Genomic DNA, 22,461 nt, shown 5'->3' on the forward strand with positions numbered 1-22,461 from the left:
TGCCATTGTCTCTTCAGTCTCACAACTAACACAAAAGTGCAAAACAATTGTAATATGGACACAAAGCGACCAATCGTACTGAGGCGACGCCACAAACTCCGCCTCCTCTGTCTCCAAACCGCCTGCCTCGGTCCCTGATTGGTTAGCGTTAGGGCTAGCGTAGTGTTAGCAGTGGGGTTGTGCGGCGTGCATATAACTCAGCCAATCAGGGACAGAGAGAATGGGGAGAGTTTGGAGGTCGCCATGGTAGGAGTGGTAATATCACAAGCCCTCAAATGGTTGTCACAGCGCCACCTATGCTGTGGAGGGGGTGGTCACATGTTAACCCTGCGGGTGTCAGTGAGTCTTTTTTTTTTTTTTTTTATGTAAAAACACAATCACAAACATCAAAAGTGGCGCCTTTAGTTTGAAATCTCCGCAGGAAGTAGCCTAACCCCGCCCCTACCCATCCTCCTCAACACACACGTACACTGAGTCAGCTCGCCGCCCCTCGCGCACACCGGCAGTTGTCATGGAGATCCCGGTGCGCGCGACCCTGCCGGTACTGCAGGAGGACGAGGGCTGCGGCGCGTCTCCGCCCGGGTCCGAAGAGCGACTCCGTCACCGGCGACCGGGAGCAGGGAGGAGGTGGCGACCGGGAGGAGCAGCTGGAGCAGGGCACTACCTGCTGATAGTCATCGGGGAGATCAGCACGGAGCAGCAGCTGGAGGCCGCCAAGAAGCGCATAGAGCGGGGTGAGGGCGCATGTGTGTGTGCGTGTTCGTGCGTGCGTGTTTGTGGCTGTTTAGACGTAGGTGATTTGTTGTGACGCAAGGCATGTGTGTGTGATTCCGCCGCACCTGGAGGCAGTTGCTGCAGCATTGCACCATAGGACCCTCCCTCCCCCCCACCGGCACACGCACGCACGCACGCACGCACGCACGTCATAAACAGTGAACACTAGTTCAATAGTGTCTGACCAATCACTTAAAAGACAATACACATTCAGTTTGGTGTGTGTGTGTGTGTGTGTGTGTGTGTGTGTGTGTGTGTGTGTGTGTGTGTGTGTGTGCGCGCGCGTGTGTGTTGTCAGGAAACCAAACGATCTTTTCCTGTGTTAGTCAGCTGATTCAGCAGCGGCCAATCGGGATCAGCCCCAGTTGCTCCATCCACCCGGGGTTGTCCCATCTAGATCCTTTGACGATGCCGTATAAGGGGGCGGGTTTAAAAGAAGCTGCTGACCAATGACAATGCTGATGGTGAAGTTGGTTGGAGAGAGAGAGAGAGAGAGAGAGAGAGAGAGAGACATATTTTACTGTGAGGAACACAAAGTGATTCCACAGAAAGAAGAGAAGAGGACGCCTCTTCGCTGCTTCTCCTGCTGTTCATGACTGGAACTTCTGGTCAAACCACCACAGGATGGCGCTGTCTCTGCCATGGTTGTTTATTGCTGCATCAGTTGTGGATCAATAACCTAATAAATAGTCACACCTGCAGTAATCATCCAATCAGAGGCTCCCACCTCCTGCAGTCATCATCCAATTGACCGGCCAGCTTCTGCCTCCACCCTGAGGGTCTCACACTTCCTGTCCGCCGGCCCCTCCCCTCCAGCTGCTGCTGCTCTCAGAGGGCAGAGCCAACACCTGTTGCTACCAGAGAGAGGCATTTGTGCCCTGTGTGACATCACAGAGGGCACATTGTACCAGAACTATATGTCATGAGTGTTGGATGAGTGAAGCGGGTGTTTGGGGGCATGGTTGGGCAAAGGGGGCGGGAGGTTGCTGTGTTTGACTGGATGTCAGTCAGGATGGAGGCTCCTGGTTGGACAAAGCCACTGGTTACTGGTTACTGGTTACTGGGGGGGGGGGGGGCAGTAGCTACCAGTCTTGGTGGAGTAGAGGAGACTGACACGGTTGCCGCGGCGACTCGAGCTGCTTCCTGTTTCCTGCTGACACTGAAAGTCGTCTGCAGCCAGTGAGTCAGCAGACAGGACGGCGTCCTCAGAGAAAGACGATACCTTCAGTCTGTGCGTGTGGGTGTGTCTGCGTGTGTCTGTGTGTGTGAGTACCTGACTCTCACTCCGTCTCTCACTCCCTCTCTCTCACTCTCCTCTAACAGGCATCCGCTCTTGGAATATCGACCCCTCGCAGTGTGACCTCCATCAACAGCTGCAGCTGTTTATCACTCGTCACTCTGCCCACTTCTCCTCGGAGGTCAAAGGTCAGTGTCACAACGTAAACGTCCCGTGCGGCAGGCCAGACTGCGGCACTTGAAGCCACACAGCAGGGGGTGTGATCGCTCCTGCGGCGCTGTCACTAACGGCGCTGATGAAGCAGGATTAAACCTGAGTGCGTAGCTGAAGGAGGGAGGGGATTGTTGCTCAGCTGGGGTGGGCAAACGTTTTGGCTCTTGGGGCACAATGGGTTCTAAACTGGGGGACTGAGGGGCCGGTTTCTTATAGGAGAAAAAAAATATATCACAGGATATGTAAAAGAAAACAACAACACGTGCTTTAATGTGAATTAAATAATGAACAAAAGCGTTACAACAAAATATCTGTCTTTGAAGCTCCACAGTCTTTATCTCTTTATTGAAATGACTCTTAAAACACTGAAAATACCGATGATGTAATACAGCTATTTTATGACTTACTTACTATTATGTTATATGATTTCTTCAAGTTCTGCGGGCTGGATTTGAAAGTTTAACTGCCGCACGTGGCCCCCGGGTCGTAGTTTGCCCATGTCTGTTGCACAGGCCCCGCCCACTAAACCCTCCCACACTATAACGTGACGCGATCAATACCAGCAGAGATCTGATAAGGAGGGGCCACCAGGATTCAGGTTCAGAAGCCTGATCTTCACCATCACCTGCCTCTGACATCATCACCTCCTACGACATCATCAACTTCGCAGATCTGTCAGCTGACATGAAACCCTCAAGGTTGTGTGGTGTGTGTGCCATTCGTGTGAGCAGTGTTTTTGTAATTCCTGTCGCCACCAGAAGGGGGAGACAGACCGCAGGTCCGACAGTAGACAGGTGTGGTTTGTTGAAGATGACGTCAGTGTTAGTGGCTCCTCCTGCTGCAGGACAGGTTGGGGTGAAAGGTCAGAGGTGATAGGTGACTGTCTGCAGCAGTGTGTGTGAAACTTTTCCTGAAGCTCCTCTGAGCCGCTTCTCTCAATTCCCATAACTTTTTTATCTGCAAGTCCAACTAATGGATGCAAATCCATCCTGAGTCCCGAGCCTGAGCCATAACGATAATGATAATGATGATTATCATCATCATCATCGTCGTCAGAGAGTTCAGAAGCCAGTCGGCAACCTGGAAGGATCTTCAGTTGAGCCATTTTGTCTCCAGCTCCTCCTCATCTCCTCAGGATTAACAGATTATTTCACAAATTAAACTCCACGTTTCTCTGCTAAGAGATCCATGTGACTCTATCCATGTGACACACACACACACACACACACACACACACACACACACACATATAAAAATATTATATATTTATATATATAAGTTATTAGCTAATGGGGTCTTTGAACCAAGGACATGAGATCCACCAATCAGGACAACGTTATGTTTCTGGAGGAGGGATGCTGACTAATGCTAACTGATGCTAACTGCACGGGCCCAGTCCATGGCCCTACGATTGGAGGACACGCCCTCATCCGTCTACTTGAAGGAATCAATTCTTCTTCTTCTGCTCCTCCCCTCCAGGATAGCTTCCTGCAGGTTTGCTCTCATGATGACCTGCAGAGCTGCTGAGAGACTCCAGAACCTCTTCCTGTCCTGTCCTGGTGGTGGCGCTGTGGATCACGCGCTGATTTACAGGCACATAGATGACGATGAGACAGAGCATGAAGCCCCCTCAGTACCAATCATCAGCCTGTCTGTGTGTCATGTGAGCAAACTAATATGCTGAGTCACAGTGTGATGGTGCAGTACTGTCCTCTCACCTGCTGGGGGCAGTGCTCACAGCAGGTGGATCAGAGATGAAGCATTCCGGAAGAGTGTGTGACCTCTACACACACACATACACACACACACACACACACACCAGCTGAGGTAGAGTGCGGTACTTAAAGACTATACTGCAACCAACCCATAGGTGGAGGAGGATGAGAATGAGTAGAGGGTGGAGCATCACAGAAAGTGCCCTGTAAGCACTGAACTGATTAGGTGAATCTGAAGGAGACGTTCAAGAGGAAGAAAAGAAGAATCTTCTGGTTGTTCTGGTCCTGGAGGAACTTCCTGCTGTGTGTAGCATCATAAATAATCTCCAGACTGCAGCGTCATCACAGAGCGCCGACTGTATAATCCAGCAGACCTTCTCGCACTGCGAAGAACTGTGAGTGAAGCAGCTGCAGGAGGAGAACTTTTCTTTTTCTTCAGGTGACTCGAGCAACCTTAATCTGATACTCTGGGTGACATTATTATACCTCAGTCTGCAGGTTAATCCTGCAGCGCAGACATAGACACAGTTCCTGCTACTCCTTTAGCAAGAGGACAAACAGTCTAAGCTGCTGTTAATCTGGCTGCCATGTGAGATTAAATCCACCCCTGTGTGATCAGTCTAGACCGGTCCGGACCGGTCTGGACCAGTCTGGATAGAGGCAGAAATGACTCGTCACCTCGGAAGATGAAAAAGCTGCTGAAAAATCATCAGTTAGAGCTGCTGTTAGTGGGACTCCTAGTGGCCAGAGTCAGAATGGCAGCTAATGAAAGTCTGTCTAGACGTCGACAGACCCTCGACACGCCGCTGCTGTCCACCAGGTGGCGCTCTGCTGCCTCAACGTCAGGGGTCAGTCAGCTCGTCAGTGATTCAGCTGAAATTCTCCTTCCGGCAGCGACCCCCACTGGTGGCCATTGTCATATATACCGCTCCGTCCATGGGACCAGCGCACCGGGTCCCCCTCCCTCACACACACACACACACGCGCGCGCGCGCGCGCACGGCCGGCCGGCAGTGAAGGGGTTACAGCTGCAGTGCCGCTCGGATGCTGCAGCATCTTGTCTGATGCTGCTGCTGCGCTCCTCCGCCAGGCTGCGCTGTTAATGTGCCGCACACACACACAGACGCGCGCGCACGTTCGCGTGCACGCATCGCCGACGCTCCTCTCCAGCTCTGAACACACAACTCCGAGGCGGTGAAGAGGAGCAGCAGCAGCAGCAGCAGCAGCAGCGGTAGGTGGACCTGCCGCTCCGCACCGGACCTGGTTCTGGTTCCGGTTCTCCGTCCGGTTCTGCTCCTGGAGCCGCTCCTTCGGTTCCGCCTTTCGGCTATAATTTTTTTCTCCGACTGACGACCGAACCCGCTCCCTGGCTCCGGGCTCGTTGCGTAACGGTCCCTCCTCCGGTTCGGTTCGGTTCGGTTCGGCTCGGCCAGTTCCGTCAAACGGAGGAGGTGAAGCTTCTCGCCGGCCGGCCGGTCGGCGGGACGAGGGATTAGCCGCCAGATACGGAGTAACGGGATTACTGCAGGTAGGGGCCGTGACGTCACCAATAATCATTATTATTGGTGACGTCACGGAGCTGAGTCACTGTGTGGAGCAATAGAGCACTTGACAGGCAGGTGAGGTTAGGAGCCGGACAGACAGCAGGACTATGTGGATGTGTACGTGTGTGTGTGTATGTGTGTGTGTGTGTGTGTGTGTTTTATCATCAGCTGTTTGTGATGATTCATTCATGCTGAGAAAGTTCCACTGCAGTGAAACCGTTCTGCTGGTGTGTGTGTGTGTGTGTGTGTGTGTGTGTGTGTGTGTGTGTGTGTGTGTGTGTGTGTGTGTGTGTGACAGACATCAACTGTGGGATTGGTGATGTTCGTCCAAGCTTTGGTGTATGCTTCCAGTGACTCAGCAACAGTGTGCGTGTGTGTGCCTGCATGAGTGTGTGTGTGTGTGTGTGTGTGTGTGTGTGTGTGTGTGTGTGTGTGTGTGTGTGTGTGTGTGTATCTTGTTGTCTGGTCCAGACTGTCTCTGAGTTGAACGGAGCCCTGCGACCTCTGAGTGATGATGTGTGAGCTGATGTCAGGTCCTGAGTTCTACTGGAGTTCCACTGCAGCTCCAGCCGGTTCAACAGGAGGCAGCAGTTAGCCCTCTGTTTGCAGCCTTCTGCTAAAACTGACGTGTTTTTTTTTCTTAAGACCGTCCACATCTTGGGATAAAATTCAGAGTTGTCAGGACATTGTGTGTGTGTGTGTGTGTGTGTGTGTGTGTGTGTGTGTGTGTGTGTGTGTGTGTGTGTGTGTCGGTTGATGATGTCATTGCTGGCTCTGTCTGAACGGACTCAAAGACAAGATGCAGCTACTTTTTCTTCTTCTGCCAGGAGAACACAATGGTCTCTGGACAAAACAGCAGCCAAGACTCAGCTGTCAATCATGAAACTCTGCCCTCCCACCAAGTCCAACCTGAACCGTCATGACGAAGCCAAACCTAGTCGTCCCTGGAAACTTTTATCTGGCACTTTTTTTTCCAATAGGGAGGGGGAGGGGCTTATGAGCAGTCCTGCAACCTTCCACCAGGGGGCTGTGAGGTTGCGTGCCTTCATCTGTGTCAAGCTTTAAATTTAAAGTTTATCCAAACACGCTTGTCATTGAAGTCACGTTAGAAACTAGGCAGCTGAGTATGTGTGTCTGCTGTGTGTGTGTGTCACCATGGCAGTGTGTAGCAACAAAGCCTGAATGATGGACCGCAAAAGGATCCGAGAGGCCGTAAAAGGAGTGTGTGTGTGTGTGTGTGTGTGTGTGTGTGTGTGTGTGTGTGTGTGTGTGTGTGTGTGTGTGTGTGTGTGTGTTAAAGGTTCCTAGTTGAACTGGAACCGGACTCAGACCAGTTTTTAATGCAGCAAATCACAGGTTGTAGGAAAACACTAATAGCATGAAGCTAGGTAGTAGGACGCTAACCCATTTAGTTGGTGTTTGTGTTCTGCTACACCAGTCTGACCAGCTAGAGGGCACTCATGCCAATGCCATTTTAATGCATGAGTGGTTCAACACGAGTTGCGTTTCAGTGGTGTGAAAATGGATGACATTTCCTGTTTCCTTTCTAATTAAAAACTGTCTGTCATTTGCTCGACGTCTTGTAGAGCACCTTGCTCCCTCTCCTGGTAGCAGTTGGTACGTGCAGTTGCCCCATTACCGTTGTAAGATAAACTACTGGGCTCCTTTAAAATTCAGTTTTTAAACCGCTAATTATGTTATGCATAATTATGCTGCACTTGGAAACTTTCAGACGTTTCGCCTCAGCATTTTGAGATCTTCTGTTCTTGTTGTTGAGCTATAATGCTAGCTAGCAACTGACATAGGTATCCCTGATTCTTCTGATACAAAGTGATATTTTAAACAACTATTTCCCATTTAGCTTCTTTTTGTGGATGTTTCAAACAGCTTTTGCTGATTTCAGTGGTTCTTATCTTTTAGGGAGATTAGCAGATTTTTAGCGCAAAGGCCAACGGGGACACTGATTTCAGGACTTTAGCTCCAGTCGGTTTGGTTTTTGTATTTTCCTGGACAGACTCAGCTGTTTGTCTCCCAGAGGCTTTAGCAGGATTAGCACTCCACTGATTGAATGCTGCCAAATCACAGGACCAAGATTAGCATCAGGAGCTAAGGCTCAGGCTTTCTGTGGCCACTGCAAAACAACTGTTGTGTTGTTGCTGAGTTCTAAATCATGAAAATATGTCTGAACAGCAGCTATTAATCAGTGAAGTTATTAATCAGATGCCTGTGTCGAAGCCTCAGACTTCAGCCACTGCAACAGAATGATGCTAAAACCAGATCTGACCAGCAGGTGGCACTAGTAGGTCTGTCAGTGAGCTGCAGGTTCTTCACATTGATGGTGTTTAAATGACGTTTTGCTGGCAAACATCTCTGGAAGTTCTGTCTTCACCGTTTAATGGCGTGCTAAAATCTGCTTCCTGTCAGAGTCATCAGGCTAACTGGAGCAGCATCAGGCTAACTGGATCAGGATCAGGTTAACTGGAGCAGCGTCAGGCTAACTGGAGCAGCGCTGAGCTCTAAAAGCAGCAGTGGTGTTTGGGGAATTGAGCTGCAGATTTATTTATAACAAGCAGGTCGCTGATGAAGAGCAGAAAGTTCCGTCCTTCTTACAGAAAGAGCAAGTTTCATTTGGTCATAACGTAGCTTAGCATGTATCTTAAAACCTCCACAAGTCCAGAAGTCTGTCTCCCCCACACCAAACTCTTCTCACTGAAGATCTTCGGGGCCTTCTGGACCTCTAAGAAAAATACTGATAATTTCTGCCTTGCACCAGCCTGCAATGTAAGCCCACCTTTTGCCCTCCTCTGCCTGCCTCTCGCTCACCACCCTCCCCCTAGCCCTAACCCTAGCCCCCCCTATGGTTTGATTGAGATCAGCAGGAAGCCACTTTGACCCTCGGCTGACCTCAGAGGTCAGAGACTGGTGCAGTATCGTCATGGAGAGGTCAGAGGTCAGTCTGCGGATTTTGACTTTTATCAATTCATATGCAGTTGGGTGTAAACTAGCGAACATGGCCCCTGATTGGCCGATGAGAATAATGATGTCATCACTGTCATCCGTGGTGTGGGTGGTTTTTTTTAAAGTCACTTGTCTCTGACCTGGATGGTGGAGAAACTGAAGGACTCAGGGGAAGCCCCGCCCCCTCTAAGGACCTACTATTTATAGCTGAGGCTAATATTAGAGTCTGAGCTGTGACAGGAGAGAACAATCAGCAACTTTAATGATAAAACATGACGTTGGTCTCAAGGTTCTAACTCCAACCCCCAGCCCTCGTTGACCCGTCAATGACCTGAAGGTGGCCCAGATGGCCCTGGAGGTCAAGGCCTTGACCCATGTCAGCGTCCAGGTGCTGATGGAGTCTGACTGCCAGTGAGCCGAGAGCTTCACTCACATGGTGTTCTTCTTCTCCTGATCCAGGTCAGAGAACCCTCCACCACAGGAGCCATGTCCTAGAGACGGTGGTGCTGGTCAACCCTTCACAGGACTCGCTGGTGTCGGAGGTAAGTCCACCTTGTGCTCACACACAGGTCTTGAAGATACGTGTGTGTGCGTGTGTGCGAAGTGTGTAGTTTCTCTCAGCCACTCACATCAAGACTCTGATGCTGACAACCTGTAAAACTGAGACCAGACTAAGTTCCGCCATTTCCTGGAGCCTCGTCCACACCTGGAAGTTACTGTACGGTTACCTCACCTTAGCACTATGTGTGTGTGTGTGTGTGTGTGTGTGTGTGTGTGTGTGTGTGTGTGTGTGTGTGTGTGTGTGTGTGTGTGAGACAGATCCAGACCCTGCTTACGGACTCAGCAGGACAGAAGCTCCTTGTGCTGAGTGGCCAGAACTCTGATCACGGCGGTCTTCTGCTTCAGACTGGAGTCTTCAGCCACCACCACTTCTCATGTGCCCTCACTGATCCCGTGGTGAGTCTCCCAGTCCTCTGTCCTGTAGATGTGCCAGACCCGGGTTCAGGTCTGGCTTCAGGTCTTAGTCAAAGTCTGGGTCCTGGTCTGGTTTAAGGTCTGGATTCAGGTCTGGTTTCAAGTCTGATCTCAGGTCTGAGTTCAGGCCTGGGTTCAGATCTGAGTCCAGGTCTGTGTTCAGGTCCTGGTTCAGCGTGAAGGTGTTGGTTGGTTGTTGAACCTCATAGTCTGGCCCTGATGAAAAAGACTGACGCCCTTCATGACATCCTGAACCCAGGCCTGACACACTCGCTGTCTCAGACCTCAAGTGCTGACCTGTGGCACCCCCTGTCTGCAGGTCAGGGATCTTCTGGGCTCGGCGGCCCTGAGGCAGCGGGCTACGCTCACCGTATCCTGCAGCAGCGAGCTTGCCCAGCAGCAGCAGCAGCAGCAGCAGAGCCTGCAGGACCTCCTGGACTACAAAGTCAACCCTGAGCCCGTTCTGCCCAAGATGGAGGGTGTGGCCGAGTTCACCGAGTACATCTCGGAGACAGTGGATGTCCCTTCGCCTTTTGACCTCCTGGAGCCGCCCACTTCTGGAGGCTTCCTCAAGCTGTCCAAGCCATGCTGTTACATCTTCCCCGGTGGACGAGGAGATTCTGCGCTCTTTGCCGTCAACGGCTTCAACATCTTGGTAGACGGCGGCTCAGAGCGCAAGTCCTGCTTCTGGAAGCTGGTCCGCCACCTGGACCGCATCGACTCAATCTTGCTCACACACATCGGCGCAGACAATCTGCCCGGCATCAACGGGCTGCTCCAGAGGAAAATTGCAGAGCAGGCGGAGGAGGAGTCTCAAGGCTCAGCCAACTACAGCGACTGGATGAAGAACCTGATTTCTCCAGAACTGGGTGTGGTCTTTTTCAATGTACCAGAGAAGCTCCGCATGGCTGAGTCCAACCTCAAGGTGAAGCGCAGTATCGAGGAGGCCTCGCTGACCCTGCAGCACCTGAACAAACTGGGGATCAAGGCAGAGCCTCTGTGCCGGGTCGTCAGCAACACTATTGAGCCCATCACGCTCTTCCACAAGATGGGCGTGGGCCGGCTGGACATGTATGTCCTCAACCCAGTCAAGGACAGCAAAGAGATGCAGTTCTTGATGCAGAAGTGGGCCGGCAACAGCAAGGCCAAGACAGGCATCGTACTGCCCAACGGCAAAGAGGGCGAGATCTCTGTGCCCTACCTGACCTCAGTCACTGCTCTGGTGGTGTGGCTGCCTGCCAGCCCCACTGAAAAGATTGTCAGGGTGCTGTTTCCCGGCAATGCACCCCAGAACAAGATCTTAGAGGGGCTGGAGAAGCTGAAGCACCTGGACTTCCTGCGCTACCCCGTGGCCACTCAGAAGGATATCTCCTCTGGAGCTCCTCCCACCGTTCTGAAACAAACCAAGTTGAAACAAAGAACCGACAGCAGAGAAAGTCTCAAGTCCTCCCCAAAGACGACCGCCAAGTTCACCAAGAAGGAACAAGATGGACAAGATGAAGTGTCGGCCGCCACCGAGGCCAAGAGCGACTCCATCAAGGAGAATATATCTGAGAAAAAGGAGGAGAAGAAGGCTCCAAAAACCACCAAGTCCAAAATTGATGTACCTGAGAAGAAGAAACTCTTGAAGGAAAAGTCGTTAAAAAAGCACTCCAAGGAAAGAGTGTTGAAGATGGAGGAGAAAAAGGACAAAGAAAAGAAAGAGATCAAGAAGGTGAAGAAAGAAGACTCTAAGAGAGATGACAAGAAGGACTTTAGGTCTAAAGATGACAAGAAGAAAGACACATCCAAGCCTGAGCTGAGAAAAATTACCAAGCCAGACCTGAAACCTCTCACGCCAGAAGTCAGGAAGACTCTGCACAAAGCAAAGGCCTCCAGTAAATCCAAGGCTGGAAAGATCAAAACCACGAAGGCTCCGCCAGTGGAACCCAAGAGAGAGGAACCAAAACCTGAGGTGGTTCCACCTGGACCAATGCAGAATGGAAATGTTGAGGCTGTTTCTGCTCTCTCAACTCCCGAAGACCTCACCAAGGACTTTGAGGAGCTGAAGAAAATCGAAGTAGTTGCCGTGTCATCAGAGGAACCAGGCAAAGATTCCCCTGAGGTACCAACACCACACGGTCTGACCATGGAGGTCCACGAAACCACAATGAAGAAAGACCTGGAGGGTCAGAAGTCGGAGCATCAAGGAGCATCCTCTCAGGATGAGGAGGAAGAGGAGGAGGAGGAAGAAGAAGCTCCAGCTGCTGAGGTGGAGAGGGGTGACAAAGAGGAGGAGGAAGATATGGGGATCGGTGAGGAGGAAGATGAATCCAAGTGGAAGGAGTCAACAGATGACATTCTTGACAGGAAACATGAGATCGAAGAAATGGAGAAGTCAGCTCATCTCTCAGCAGCAGTAGTGACCAAAGAGGAGCTACAAATAACTCCATCTGGTGAGGAGAAGGATGAGGAGGACAGAAAGGAGAAGGAGAAAGAGGAGCAGGAGGAAGAGGAGGAGGAGGAGGAGGAGGCAGTAGAGAAGGCTGAACTGGAAGAAGTTGAAGATCTCGATGTCATAGCAGACGAAGAGGTCAAAGTTAAGCCTGAGGAACAAACTCTGACTGGAAGTAGAACCTCTGAGAGTCCCACTGGTCTCAGAGAAGATGAAGATGAAGAGGAGGGCTACCTCTCACACGTGGGAGGAGCCACAGCTCCCATCACCTCTGTGGCTCAAGGAGCTGCTGCAGCCGAGGTTATCTCCTACATCCATGACGAGACCATCCCGGGCTACTCGGAGACCGAACAGACCATCTCCGACGAGGAGATCCATGAGGAGGCCGAGGAGAGGATTCCGCACCTTCAGTATGACGTTGGAACCTATGAAGTCTCCGTTCCTGACCAGACCGAGTCCTTTACAAACATCCCTGGTGTTAAGGAGATGCAGGCTGCTGCTCTGACGGAGAAGACCTTCATCCCAGGCGTCCAGGAGCAAGTTTCGGCTTTCACCAACATCATCACGGCTCCACTGGCCGAGGAGGAGCATGTGTCATCCGCAACGTCGATCACCGAGTACGATAAGGTATCCTCCTTCCCACCGTCTGTGACTGAAGACCCGTCAGGAGCTTCTGTTGAACCTCCAGCTGAAGAACCAGCCAAGTCCTTGTCTCCTCTGGAGACCTCACCAGGAGGAGTCAGCCAGGCCAAAGATCGGCCGCCATCAGCCGGAACCCTTTCACCACCATCTCTGGAGGACGACAAGCAGTCCAAGTCTCCATCTGATGAATCACAGCTTTCTGCTGTCAAGCTGGAGGTTAAAGAGCATGATCAGAAGGATGAGGACAGAAAAGAACAAGAAGAAGAAGTAAAAGAAGAAGAAGAAGAAGAAGAGGAAGAGGAAGAAGAAGAAGAAGAAGAAGAAGAAGAAGAAGAGGAAGATCAAACTCCTAATGTTGATATTTCTCTGGAGAAACTCCAGCAGGGTTACGCAGCATCTTCGCTGCAGAATACAGACAAACTGTGGGAAAAACCTCCTAGCCCAGCGGCCGGAGAAGACACTAGGCCACCTCAGCCAGCAGCTGCGGGAGGAGCTGCAGCAGATGTTCCAGCTGTTGTGTCCACCAGACAAGCCACGTCTGAGTCGGTGACCTCAGAGAGCGAAGAGCGCTGCTTCAGCCCAGATGACGTCACAGTGAAGATGGCTTCTCCTCCGCAGTCTGGACCACCGAGTGCAGCACATTCTCCACAACGCCAGTCTCCAGCAGAAGACAAGACAAAGGACCTCCACCATCTGGAGCTTCAGCAATTCCACCCTAAAACAGGAATTGACAGTCATGAAGTCTTCGACAAGCAGCCTGAAATTTCAACACATCTGGACACGTCAACTAAGGAGGACCTTGAAGAGGCTCCAACGCTGAAGGAGCCAGAAAAAGACACAGCATCAGAAGAGGCTGAGGTGATCTCGGCTGGTCCTGCAGCTTTGGAAGAGAGTCGGCTGGAGACAGATTCATCTGGAGCAGGAGACGAAAAGGCTGTAGTAGAGCTCAAAGAAACATCAACCAAAAGTTCAGCTCCAGCTTCATTTCCAGAGAGAGAAAGTTTTTTCCCTGACAACCGGCTGGGCAAAGCTGCAGTCGACGTTCTAGAGGACAAAGAACGGTCCTCCGTGGTCCCTCAAGTCCAAGACGAGGAGAAACCAAAGTCAGCATGTGTTTCTGCAGTTCCCATCACTGGCAGCGTGCAGCAGGAGGAAGAGGTGGTGAAGGTTGACAGTGGTGAAGGAGCTGCAGGTGAGCAGGATGTTCAGCTCCCTGGAGAGGACCAGGCTGGGGTTCCTGAGGACAAACAAAAACAGGTTGAGGTCCCAACGGACGGTCAAGTCTCAGAAGATGAAGGGGAGGACAGTGACATTTCAGAAGCAGAACAGGAAGTGCACGCTGAGGACCACCTCACCTCACCAAGCATTAGTTTCACACAATCTGGAGCAAAGGAGGCAGAAAAGATGGGAGAAGAAACCGACAAGATGGAGGACACAATGAAAAAGGAGATGTCCATTTTGGACTCTTTAGAACAGTCCAAGGAAAAGACAGCTGGAGAAAAACTGGAGAGCAAAGCTTCTGAGACCAAACTCCTCATGGATGAGCATAAGGAGAAGATCAGTGTGACCCTTGTCACCAAGGTCACCACAGAAGAAGAAACGGTAAAAGTAACATCTGCCACCCTGGAAGAAAAGAGACCAGAGGTCTCCAGAGATGAAATCTTAGCCACCAGGACGGTGGAGCAAGTTTCAGTGGTGAGTTCTGCTCCTGACCAAGAGGAGGAGCTGAGCAGGCCCACCGAGCAGGACAGAGACAATAGCCCCCTAAGATCTGACACTGCTGCAGAAGAGACATCTACTGCTGTGCAGCCGACACCTGAAAACAGGAAGGAACAAGAAGACCAAATCAAGCCTACCAAATCGGACGACGCTCCGCAGTTGGACTCCCAGGACCAGGACCTGCCTGCCACCACCAAGATGGAGGAAGATGAAGGAAAGAGCAGGCGTGACGATGCAGAAGGCTCTGACATAACCATGGACAGAGATGTTCCTTCAGAACAGATGGCCAAACACACTTCAACAGAACCTGAAATCAGTCCAGACACATCTGGTCTAGACAGAGGAACTGCCTCGTCCCCTCAGCCCTGCACTGCTGCTGACACCAGGTTGGATCTGGAGCAGGACGCCAGACACGCTGGAGCTGCCCCACAACTGGCAGAGCAGAAGATAATATTGGCCAAAGATCATGGTGAGGTGGCAGAACAAGAGGAAGAAGAGCAGGATGTCCTTCCTTCTTTAAGACCTCAGCAGCAGCAGAAGGTGGGAAGTGAAGCAGTGGTAAGCGCATCAGAGTTGGGAACCACTGACCAGCAGGTGAAGGAGCAGGAGAAAACCGAGCTCTCCCAACACACAACTGTTCTCGACCAAACTGTACAGCAGCCAATAAAACAAGAGGACCAAATAAAGAAAAAAGAAGAAGAAGAAGAAAAAGAAATCATTCCTGTTCAGAAACCTGCTGACGTGACATCACAAGAAGTGTCTGAAGCTGAAGGGCCTCAAGACCAGAAAATGGAGGTCAGCGGCACCGCAGAGGCGCTGCCGGGGAAGGACGTCTCTTCTTCAGAGCCTAGAGCACAAGGTGTAGATGCTCCTGACGTTCAGAGTGTGGAAGAGCAGAAGACGGCCGATGGAAGTGAATCTTCTGATGGGCCTCCTGGAGCTCATATACAGAAAACTATACCAAGTGAAAGCATGCAACCAGTGGAAGCTGAAAGGTGTGTTTCATCCAGTCACATTCAGGAGGACAAAGAAGAGAAAGAAGAATCCTCCTCAGGTCAAGAGGAAAAGACAGAGAAGGAAAAGGATGACGCAGACGTTGCTGAGCTGAGCAAAGAGAAGAAAATGGAGAAAGAGCAGGAGAAGGAGTTGACGGAGGACAAGGTGACAGCAGAGAAGAACAGCCAACAGCTCAAAACGGATGAGAAAGAAAAGTCTGACTCCTCTGAGGCTGAGCAGATGAAGGAGGAAAAATGGGAGCGGGAGGAGCTGCAAGAAAAAGATCTGGACAAGGTCGTCAAGACGCCGGCAGAGACCTGGGCAAAAGATGAAGTGGCGGCGGCGTTAAGGTCGGATCTCAAGGCCACTTTTGTTCTTCAGTCGTCGGACGAGGACCAGGAGGACCAGGAAGACCAGGAGGACGAGGACATCTGCATGGGAGGAGCCGGCTCCAGACCGCTGTCAGTAGAACCCAGAACACCGGAGCTCCAGATGTTTAGGAGCGAAGCAGCGCCACAGCAGATCACCGTCATCATCCCCACACTCACCATGCAGGAGCCTTCTGTGGACGAGGACCTGCTAGACCTTCACAGAGGAGAGCCCAGACTAACACCCGACCTGGACCAAAGTCCTCCCGAGTCTCCTGTCAAGCCTGAACTCTTATCTGGTTCCACACCGGAGCAGGAGACTACGTCAGTGTCCGCAGAAGAAACTACATCCTCTTTTCCAGCATCAACACCAGAACCCACATCAGCTGAGACAAAGCCAGAGTCTTCGATGGGACGAGGCATGGACCAATCACCGCAGAGAAAACAGAGCCTGCCCCAGACCTGCCCAGAAATTACTTCTCCAGAAACAACGACAAGGTCACATGACAAACCAGGGAAGGAGGCAGAGAGGGAGATGGAAGGGGAGCGAGACGTGGCCTCCCCTGGCTTCTCACAGCCATCTTCCTATTTCATCCTGGACCGAGAGTCCAAGGAAACTGTACACACTGGAGCTCCAGAACCAGAGTCAGAAGGACCTGGTGGAGACAAGTCCACCTTGGCCAAAGAGACAGACGAGGTTGTCCTCAGAGACCAGGAACAAACCTCCACTGCATCCAAGTACGATCCCTACGAGAAGCCCGTTCCTATAGACCAGGAGGGGGAATCCTCAAGAGGTGACCAGGTCTCTGCAGACTTCCATCACCACTCCGACCTTGGCCCTGATGACAACAGGAGATCCAGTCAGGCCGAAGGTGGAGGAGCCTCGTTCCCGTTGGAGGATGATCAGGACAAAGAAGAGCCGCTATCCTTCAGCAGGGTGGACTACAACGCAGCAGCGCTGAGCCGAGAACCTCGACCTGCAACCTTGCCTCGGTCCGAGGACCGGGAGAAAGGCCAGGAGGAAGAGAAGGAGACGCAACCACCGGACCAGGAAAAGATCTCCTTGTCCAGAGACATGAGAGACAACAGAGTCTCCCTGGCCGATGAGTCCTTCAGCCCCAAGGAGGACAAACCCGAGAGATCAGACAAAGACAAAGAACACAATGCTGCTGCTGCTGCAGCTGATCAGACTCGAGACAGCCCTGCCAGTCCCAGTGCTGCAGCTCTTCAGTTAGCAGAAACATCTAGACAAGAGGCTTCATACTGGAACCAGTCGAACCTCTGGCCTCAGGTCTCAGCTGCTCCTGGACCTTCGGGAGAACTCGCAGAGAAAGACCAAGACAAATTGTTCAAAGGTCAAGCCACGTCTGTTGATCATGAACGTCCAGGATCTTCATCTGGTCGCTGTTCACCTGCTGAAAAGGACATTTTGCCAACTCGTAAAGAAGAGGAAACCTTACCTGGAGCAAGGTCTCCACAGTCTCAGGAACATGCCAGAGATCCAAACGTTTTTGCAGCTGACAACAGTCGAAGCAGCAGTTCCGACGTTCAGAAGGCCACGGTGGTGGACATTCCAGAAGGAAAAGAGGCTCTGATAGACAAAAGGCTGCTGGTGGAGGGAGAAGACTTTGATGATGATGATGATGAGGAGGAGGACGACGACGAGGATGGGGAAGAAGATGAGGAGGACTTGAGTGATGTGGACATGGAGAAGGGAGCAAGAGAAGAGTCGGAAAAAGAAATGTGCAGACAAAGTTCTGACCGTACCACAGTTTTAGCAGATAAGAAGTTTGTTGATGGTGAACCAACAGAGGATGACGTGTTGAGGGTCGCAGACCAAAAGGTGGATGAAGACGGTGACACCAGAAGACCAACATCTCCCGATAAAAAAACAACAATACAAGATGAAGCAGCCACATCTAAGAGTAGTTGTGAGACATCTCCAGATCTCCACAGCTCCTTCCCGACAGTGCCGGTACCCTCACAGCTACCTGAAAAGTCATTTTCTCCAGAACCTACCACAGAAAGACGACCAGAGGTTCTCACGCCGTCACCAGACTTTTCATGCTCAATGGAACCTGTTCAGCCACAGTGCTCTGGTGGCCCTCCACAGAGTTCTTCTCCACCAGGACCTTCAGAGACCAAAAGCAGTCCCTCATCGCCACCAACAGGAAGCTATGCTGACATAGGCCGCAGCATATCTGGAGGTTTCTTTGAGCATCTCTGTGGTGAGGAATATCAAGTGACAGCAGAAGAGGAGAAGACAGAAACACCTCTGCTGCCAGACACCTCTAATTTCTCCAGGTTGGCCTCAGATGATTATTTCAGAGGCAGTAGAGAAGAAGGGATGGCTGAGAAGGACGAGCCGGTTGCCAGTGGAACATCTTCTTCCTCCACCTCCTCCTTCTCCACTTCATCCACCACTTCCTGCAGCCGCCCACCATCTGACTCGCCTTCTGTGACTTTGACTCGAGAAGTGCCACCATCCACCTCCGCAGTGCCACACACTGATGTCACTCTCATCGGAGAGGATTCATCGGTGCAAGAGTCCTCTTCCTGCTTCGGCGGGTACTTGGAGGTTACCACCACTACCAGACCTGCAGCCGGAGGAGCAGTAGGAGCCAGAGGAGCAGAGGAGCAAGCTCCACCTTCAGTCAGCCCTGGCGAGGAGACCGGACAGTCACCTACGGCATCTTTCACTGCTGCTGTTTCCACCAGGCCCGTTGAGGTGGACACAAGGTCAAGCACTGACAGCTTCTGCATGCTAGAAGGTCAAAGCTCCACCTTCAAGGTGCCCCTGGCCACACCAGACATGGCCCCACCTACCCGGGCTGACTCGGAGGAAGTGACGATACAGGAGTCACACACCAAACACACCACAGAAACAGTGACAGTCATCGCCGCCCCCTCCAGACCTGATTGGTCAGCCTCGCTGAGTGACGGCGGCACCACCGACAAGAAGGCGGAGCCAGCCCCGGAGGAACGTCTTAAAACTGCTGCACTTTTGGAGGAGGACATACAGGTGTGTAAGAAAGAATCCAAAGAAGAAGAAAAGAAGGAGACTGCAGGTGACGGCAACGTCCAGCAGCCAATCAGGAAAGAGGAGGAAGTTCTATGCAAAGACAGTGTAAGAGCAGAGCCTGCTGGTCCACCAACCCTGGAGGACAGGAGCTTGTGGGAGGAACCTGAAGTGAGACTGGAAGGCAGGAGGCGGAGCAGCCTGTCAGACTGGGAGCTGCTACAGAGGCCTGACGACCTCCCTGCTGCTCGTCCCACTAGTTACTGTGGAGAGGAAGACCGGGATGAAGAGGATGTGGGATGGATGAGTGGTGTCCACCAGACCTCTAGCTCGTCTTCAAAGGACACCTGCCACTCCAAAACATCTGGTGGCGGAGCTGCACAGGCCTGCCATCCCACAGGACCAAGCTCTTCTCACCAGCCCTCCTCCCACCAGACCTCCTCCTCCACTGGCGAGCACAAGCAGCGTCGAGGAGACCTCTCGCCATCCTTCATCAACCCCAGCCCTCATCAGCTTTCCAGTGAGGAGGCTGAGGAGGAGGAGGAGGAGGCCGGCGCTGAGCCCTGCCAAGAGGCCGGCGAGGATGACAGGGAGCAGCACTCGGTGAAGAGAAGGTCCCACAAACACCGGCGCCACCACCAGGCCGACGCTAGTCTGGGGCCACACCAGCTCCCAGGGGCCACATCATCTACTCCAACCGTAACCTTGGCCGGTGAAGAAACCCCTCCCACGTCAGCTAGCGAGTCCTTGCCCTCTCAGTCCGACTCGGACGTCCCTCCTGAAACTGAAGAGTGTCCATCTATCACGCCTGAAGGGAATCTGGATTCGGATGAAGATGCTGAACATCTGCCAGTGGACAAACTGTCTAGTGCGTCTGGAGCTGCAGCCAGCAGCCACCGTCCTCAATCTCCCAGGTCTTCCCAGAAGAGCCTGGATCCACCTCCTGCCCCAGTAAAGGATCCACTTCCCCACCCTCCCCGTCCAGATGTGTGCATGGTTGACCCAGAAGCCCTCCTTAACCACCATGGCGGTACAGAGAAATTGCTCAAGAGGGAGAGCAAGACCACCAAGGGCCCGAGGAGGGTCAAGACCAAGTCGGCTTCCCCAGCACGGAAGGGGGAGGTCAAGAAGAGGTCCCCCACTCCGGTGAAGCAGGCCTCCAAAGACTCTTCGGCCTCTCCTCGATCAGCCTCTCTGAGGAGGAAGGAAACCGACAAGAGCTCCAGACTCATCAAGCTGTCGGAGAACCACGGCTCTAAGGGCGAGATCTTCAGCCCAGGGAAAGGCCTGCTCAACGGTGTCAAAAGCGCCTCAGGTCTGTTGGCATGCTTCCTCCTGTAGACTTTTAGTTTTCCTTCTGGTTTCAGTCAGCCTGGTTGGACCATGCAATGCTTCTGATAGACACCTCAGAGAAAAAAATGTTTTTTTAAAACCCAATTCTGTTGTTTTGTATTTTATCGGCTGCCAGGCAACAACCCCCAGAAGACCAGCTCGGCTGTCCCCCCTGGACCACCAGTCTACGTGGATCTGGCCTACGTGCCCAACCACTGCAGCGCCAAGAACGTGGACCAGGAGTTCTTTAAGCGGGTGCGAGCTTCCTACTACGTGGTGAGCGGTAACGATCCGGGCAGTGAAGAGCCCAGCCGTGGAGTCCTGGACGCCCTACTGGAGGGCAAAGCCCAGTGGGGCTCCAACCTGCAGGTCCGTCTCCAACCATCTGGTTTACACCCACAGCGTGAAAAACCAAGTCTCTCGCTTCACACCGACAGCCAAAAAAATAATCTTCGGACCTTGTTTTGTGAACTTTCCAGGTGACTCTGATCCCGACTCACGACACTGAGGTGACCCGGGACTGGTACCAGCAGACCCACGAGAGGCAGCAGGACCTGAACATCATGGTCCTGGCCTCCAGCAGCACCGTGGTCATGCAGGACGAGTCCTTCCCCGCATGCAAAATTGAGTTCTGAGCTGGGGGTATGCCACCCTCTCATGACTCCTCCCTTTCCTGCCCCCCCGACCCCTTCTCCCTCCCTGCTTCGCCAAAGCTTGTCGCTCTCTCATGATGTGGAACTCTGCTCTAAACGCCTTCGATTCTGTAGCTGAAACTAAAGTCCTGACTTGATGGACGGACGTTTGTTTTCTTCTCCGAGTTAACAACAGTAACCGAAACATCTTCAGTCATCTCCAACAGCCAACTAGTGGCTGCAATAATGAACTGCAGTTTAACTGTGTTTTCGCCATTGGCTCCAATCACACGCATCTTTAAAACGTGAAACTTCCTAATGATCAAATCTGAATTGTCTCCTGAACCAGTAAGAGCTCATATCATGTCTTAGTTCTGCCAGTATGACTGTCGTGTCCCAGGAGCGGCTGACTGGTTCCACTGGTGTCTCTGGAGAGTCAATTGTTCTGAGAGGTGCCTGATTGGTTCATTCTCTGGCTCGCTGCTCATGAAGCTGTGGTTTATTTTCTTGAAGCTGGATTCACTCCAGTCCTCTTCTCGTCATATCAACTCATCTTTCAACTTCATAATTAGAGTCCTGAGTGAAAAGTGAGCAGTTGTGAGGCGTCAACGGTTGATGGTGAGTGTCTTTGGACGGAATGATGGTGTCACGGCAGGCGTCTTACTGTGCCTTGAGCTGGTGGTAGGGGTCAAGGAGCTTCTGAAGTGAAGTCCTCAGGGCCGGATCGGAAACAAAAAATACGCACAATCCGGATCCAGCCGTCAGTGGGACACAGTGATAATGTAGTGCAACACGGCGGGACTGTGTGTGTGTCAGGAGGATGGTGTGTTCTGTTGTTGAAGCACAGATTTAGTAAAGATGTAACTGACCGGTGGTTAAGTCCCTGAATGTGACGGCTACGATTGTACCGGACCAGTTGTCTCATGTCTTAGTGTGTGTGTGTGTGTGTGTGTGTGTGTGTGTGTGTGTGTGAGAGAGAGAGAGAGAGAGAGAGAAAGAGAGTATTTGATAAATACACACTGAATGAGTGGAGCAGGGCTAGCATTAGCCTAGCAGCCGCCTTGGGTTCGAAGAGAATCATGAAGGTTGATTCAACGCACATGCAAAAATAGTTTTACATCTGCATTAAGGTTATTTTCTTTGTCTAAACTTGAGAAAAAAAAAGTGCAATTTTGATTCTTTTTTCCTAGAGAAGAAACTTTACTTCGACCTAAAAGTTTTTCGACGCTTCACTATGGTTCCAGTTAATACCTCATCAGCGCCACCTGCTGGTTGGCCCTCAGCTGTAAGTCGGCCACAGGTTTGTTGTACTGACGTTCCCCCAGTTCTGCTGCTGTTGTCAAGTCCAGTTTGTAAACATGCCGAGTCGCCAAACAGAAGCTCCAGAGTCACAAACATCCGACAGCAACTTTTTTTCCTGAACATGACTTGAAACTAGCAATGTGAAAGAAAACAACCGCGCCAGCGATGGAACAGAGGTCACCTGACTTCAGCCACAAAACAATGAAGGAGGACAAAACTTCATCTTCATCATCATCGCTGCTTCTCAGTCCATTTAATCTCTGCATGTGATTTATTGAGTTATAATCCTGAATGTAATAGTTTAACAGGAAGTAAACATCAGTGCTATTTAAAGGTTATATTAAATTGTCTGAAAACTGGCTGCGCTTTCACTGTTGCCCGATCAAACAGCTGTTCCAGGAGGCGCCTGCTGCTTCTTCTGTTGATTCTCTCTTTGCATTGTAAGAAACTTAGTTCTGTTTTTCTCTTTGTGCAATATTCAATATCTCTCTTTAAAAAAAAATAACTGGTTGAACTAGAACCTGCAGATTCATGTAAAGGGAAACAAGCTAGTGATCATCAATTAAACTACAAGGAGATAACGACGTGCTGGGTATTATTT

The 22,461-nt window shown here is 51.6% G+C and overlaps 1 protein-coding gene across 2 annotated transcripts; it reads left to right on the forward strand.

Moving 5' to 3' along the window:
• The first annotated feature begins 462 nt into the window (after positions 1-462).
• Positions 463-22,444, forward strand: map1ab (microtubule-associated protein 1Ab). 2 transcript variants are annotated; one of them, XM_076028867.1, is made up of 8 exons: positions 463-734; positions 2,098-2,199; positions 8,901-8,983; positions 9,261-9,398; positions 9,736-12,759; positions 12,793-19,909; positions 20,063-20,295; positions 20,406-22,444. In XM_076028867.1, exons 1-8 carry the CDS (start codon positions 512-514, stop codon positions 20,559-20,561), a joined length of 11,076 nt encoding a protein of 3,691 aa, XP_075884982.1. In that variant the 5' UTR covers positions 463-511; the 3' UTR covers positions 20,562-22,444. The 2 variants fall into 2 exon arrangements, with proteins under 2 accessions (XP_075884982.1, XP_075884981.1); XM_076028866.1 differs by having other exon boundaries at positions 9,736-19,909.
• The last annotated feature ends 17 nt before the right edge of the window (positions 22,445-22,461 follow it).

The sequence above is a fragment of the Nelusetta ayraudi genome, unplaced genomic scaffold (genome assembly GCF_046127955.1).
Source record: "Nelusetta ayraudi isolate G7.1 ecotype Tasmania unplaced genomic scaffold, CSIRO-AGI_Nayr_v1 ptg000026l, whole genome shotgun sequence".
In the NCBI taxonomy this organism is placed as follows: domain Eukaryota; kingdom Metazoa; phylum Chordata; class Actinopteri; order Tetraodontiformes; family Monacanthidae; genus Nelusetta; species Nelusetta ayraudi.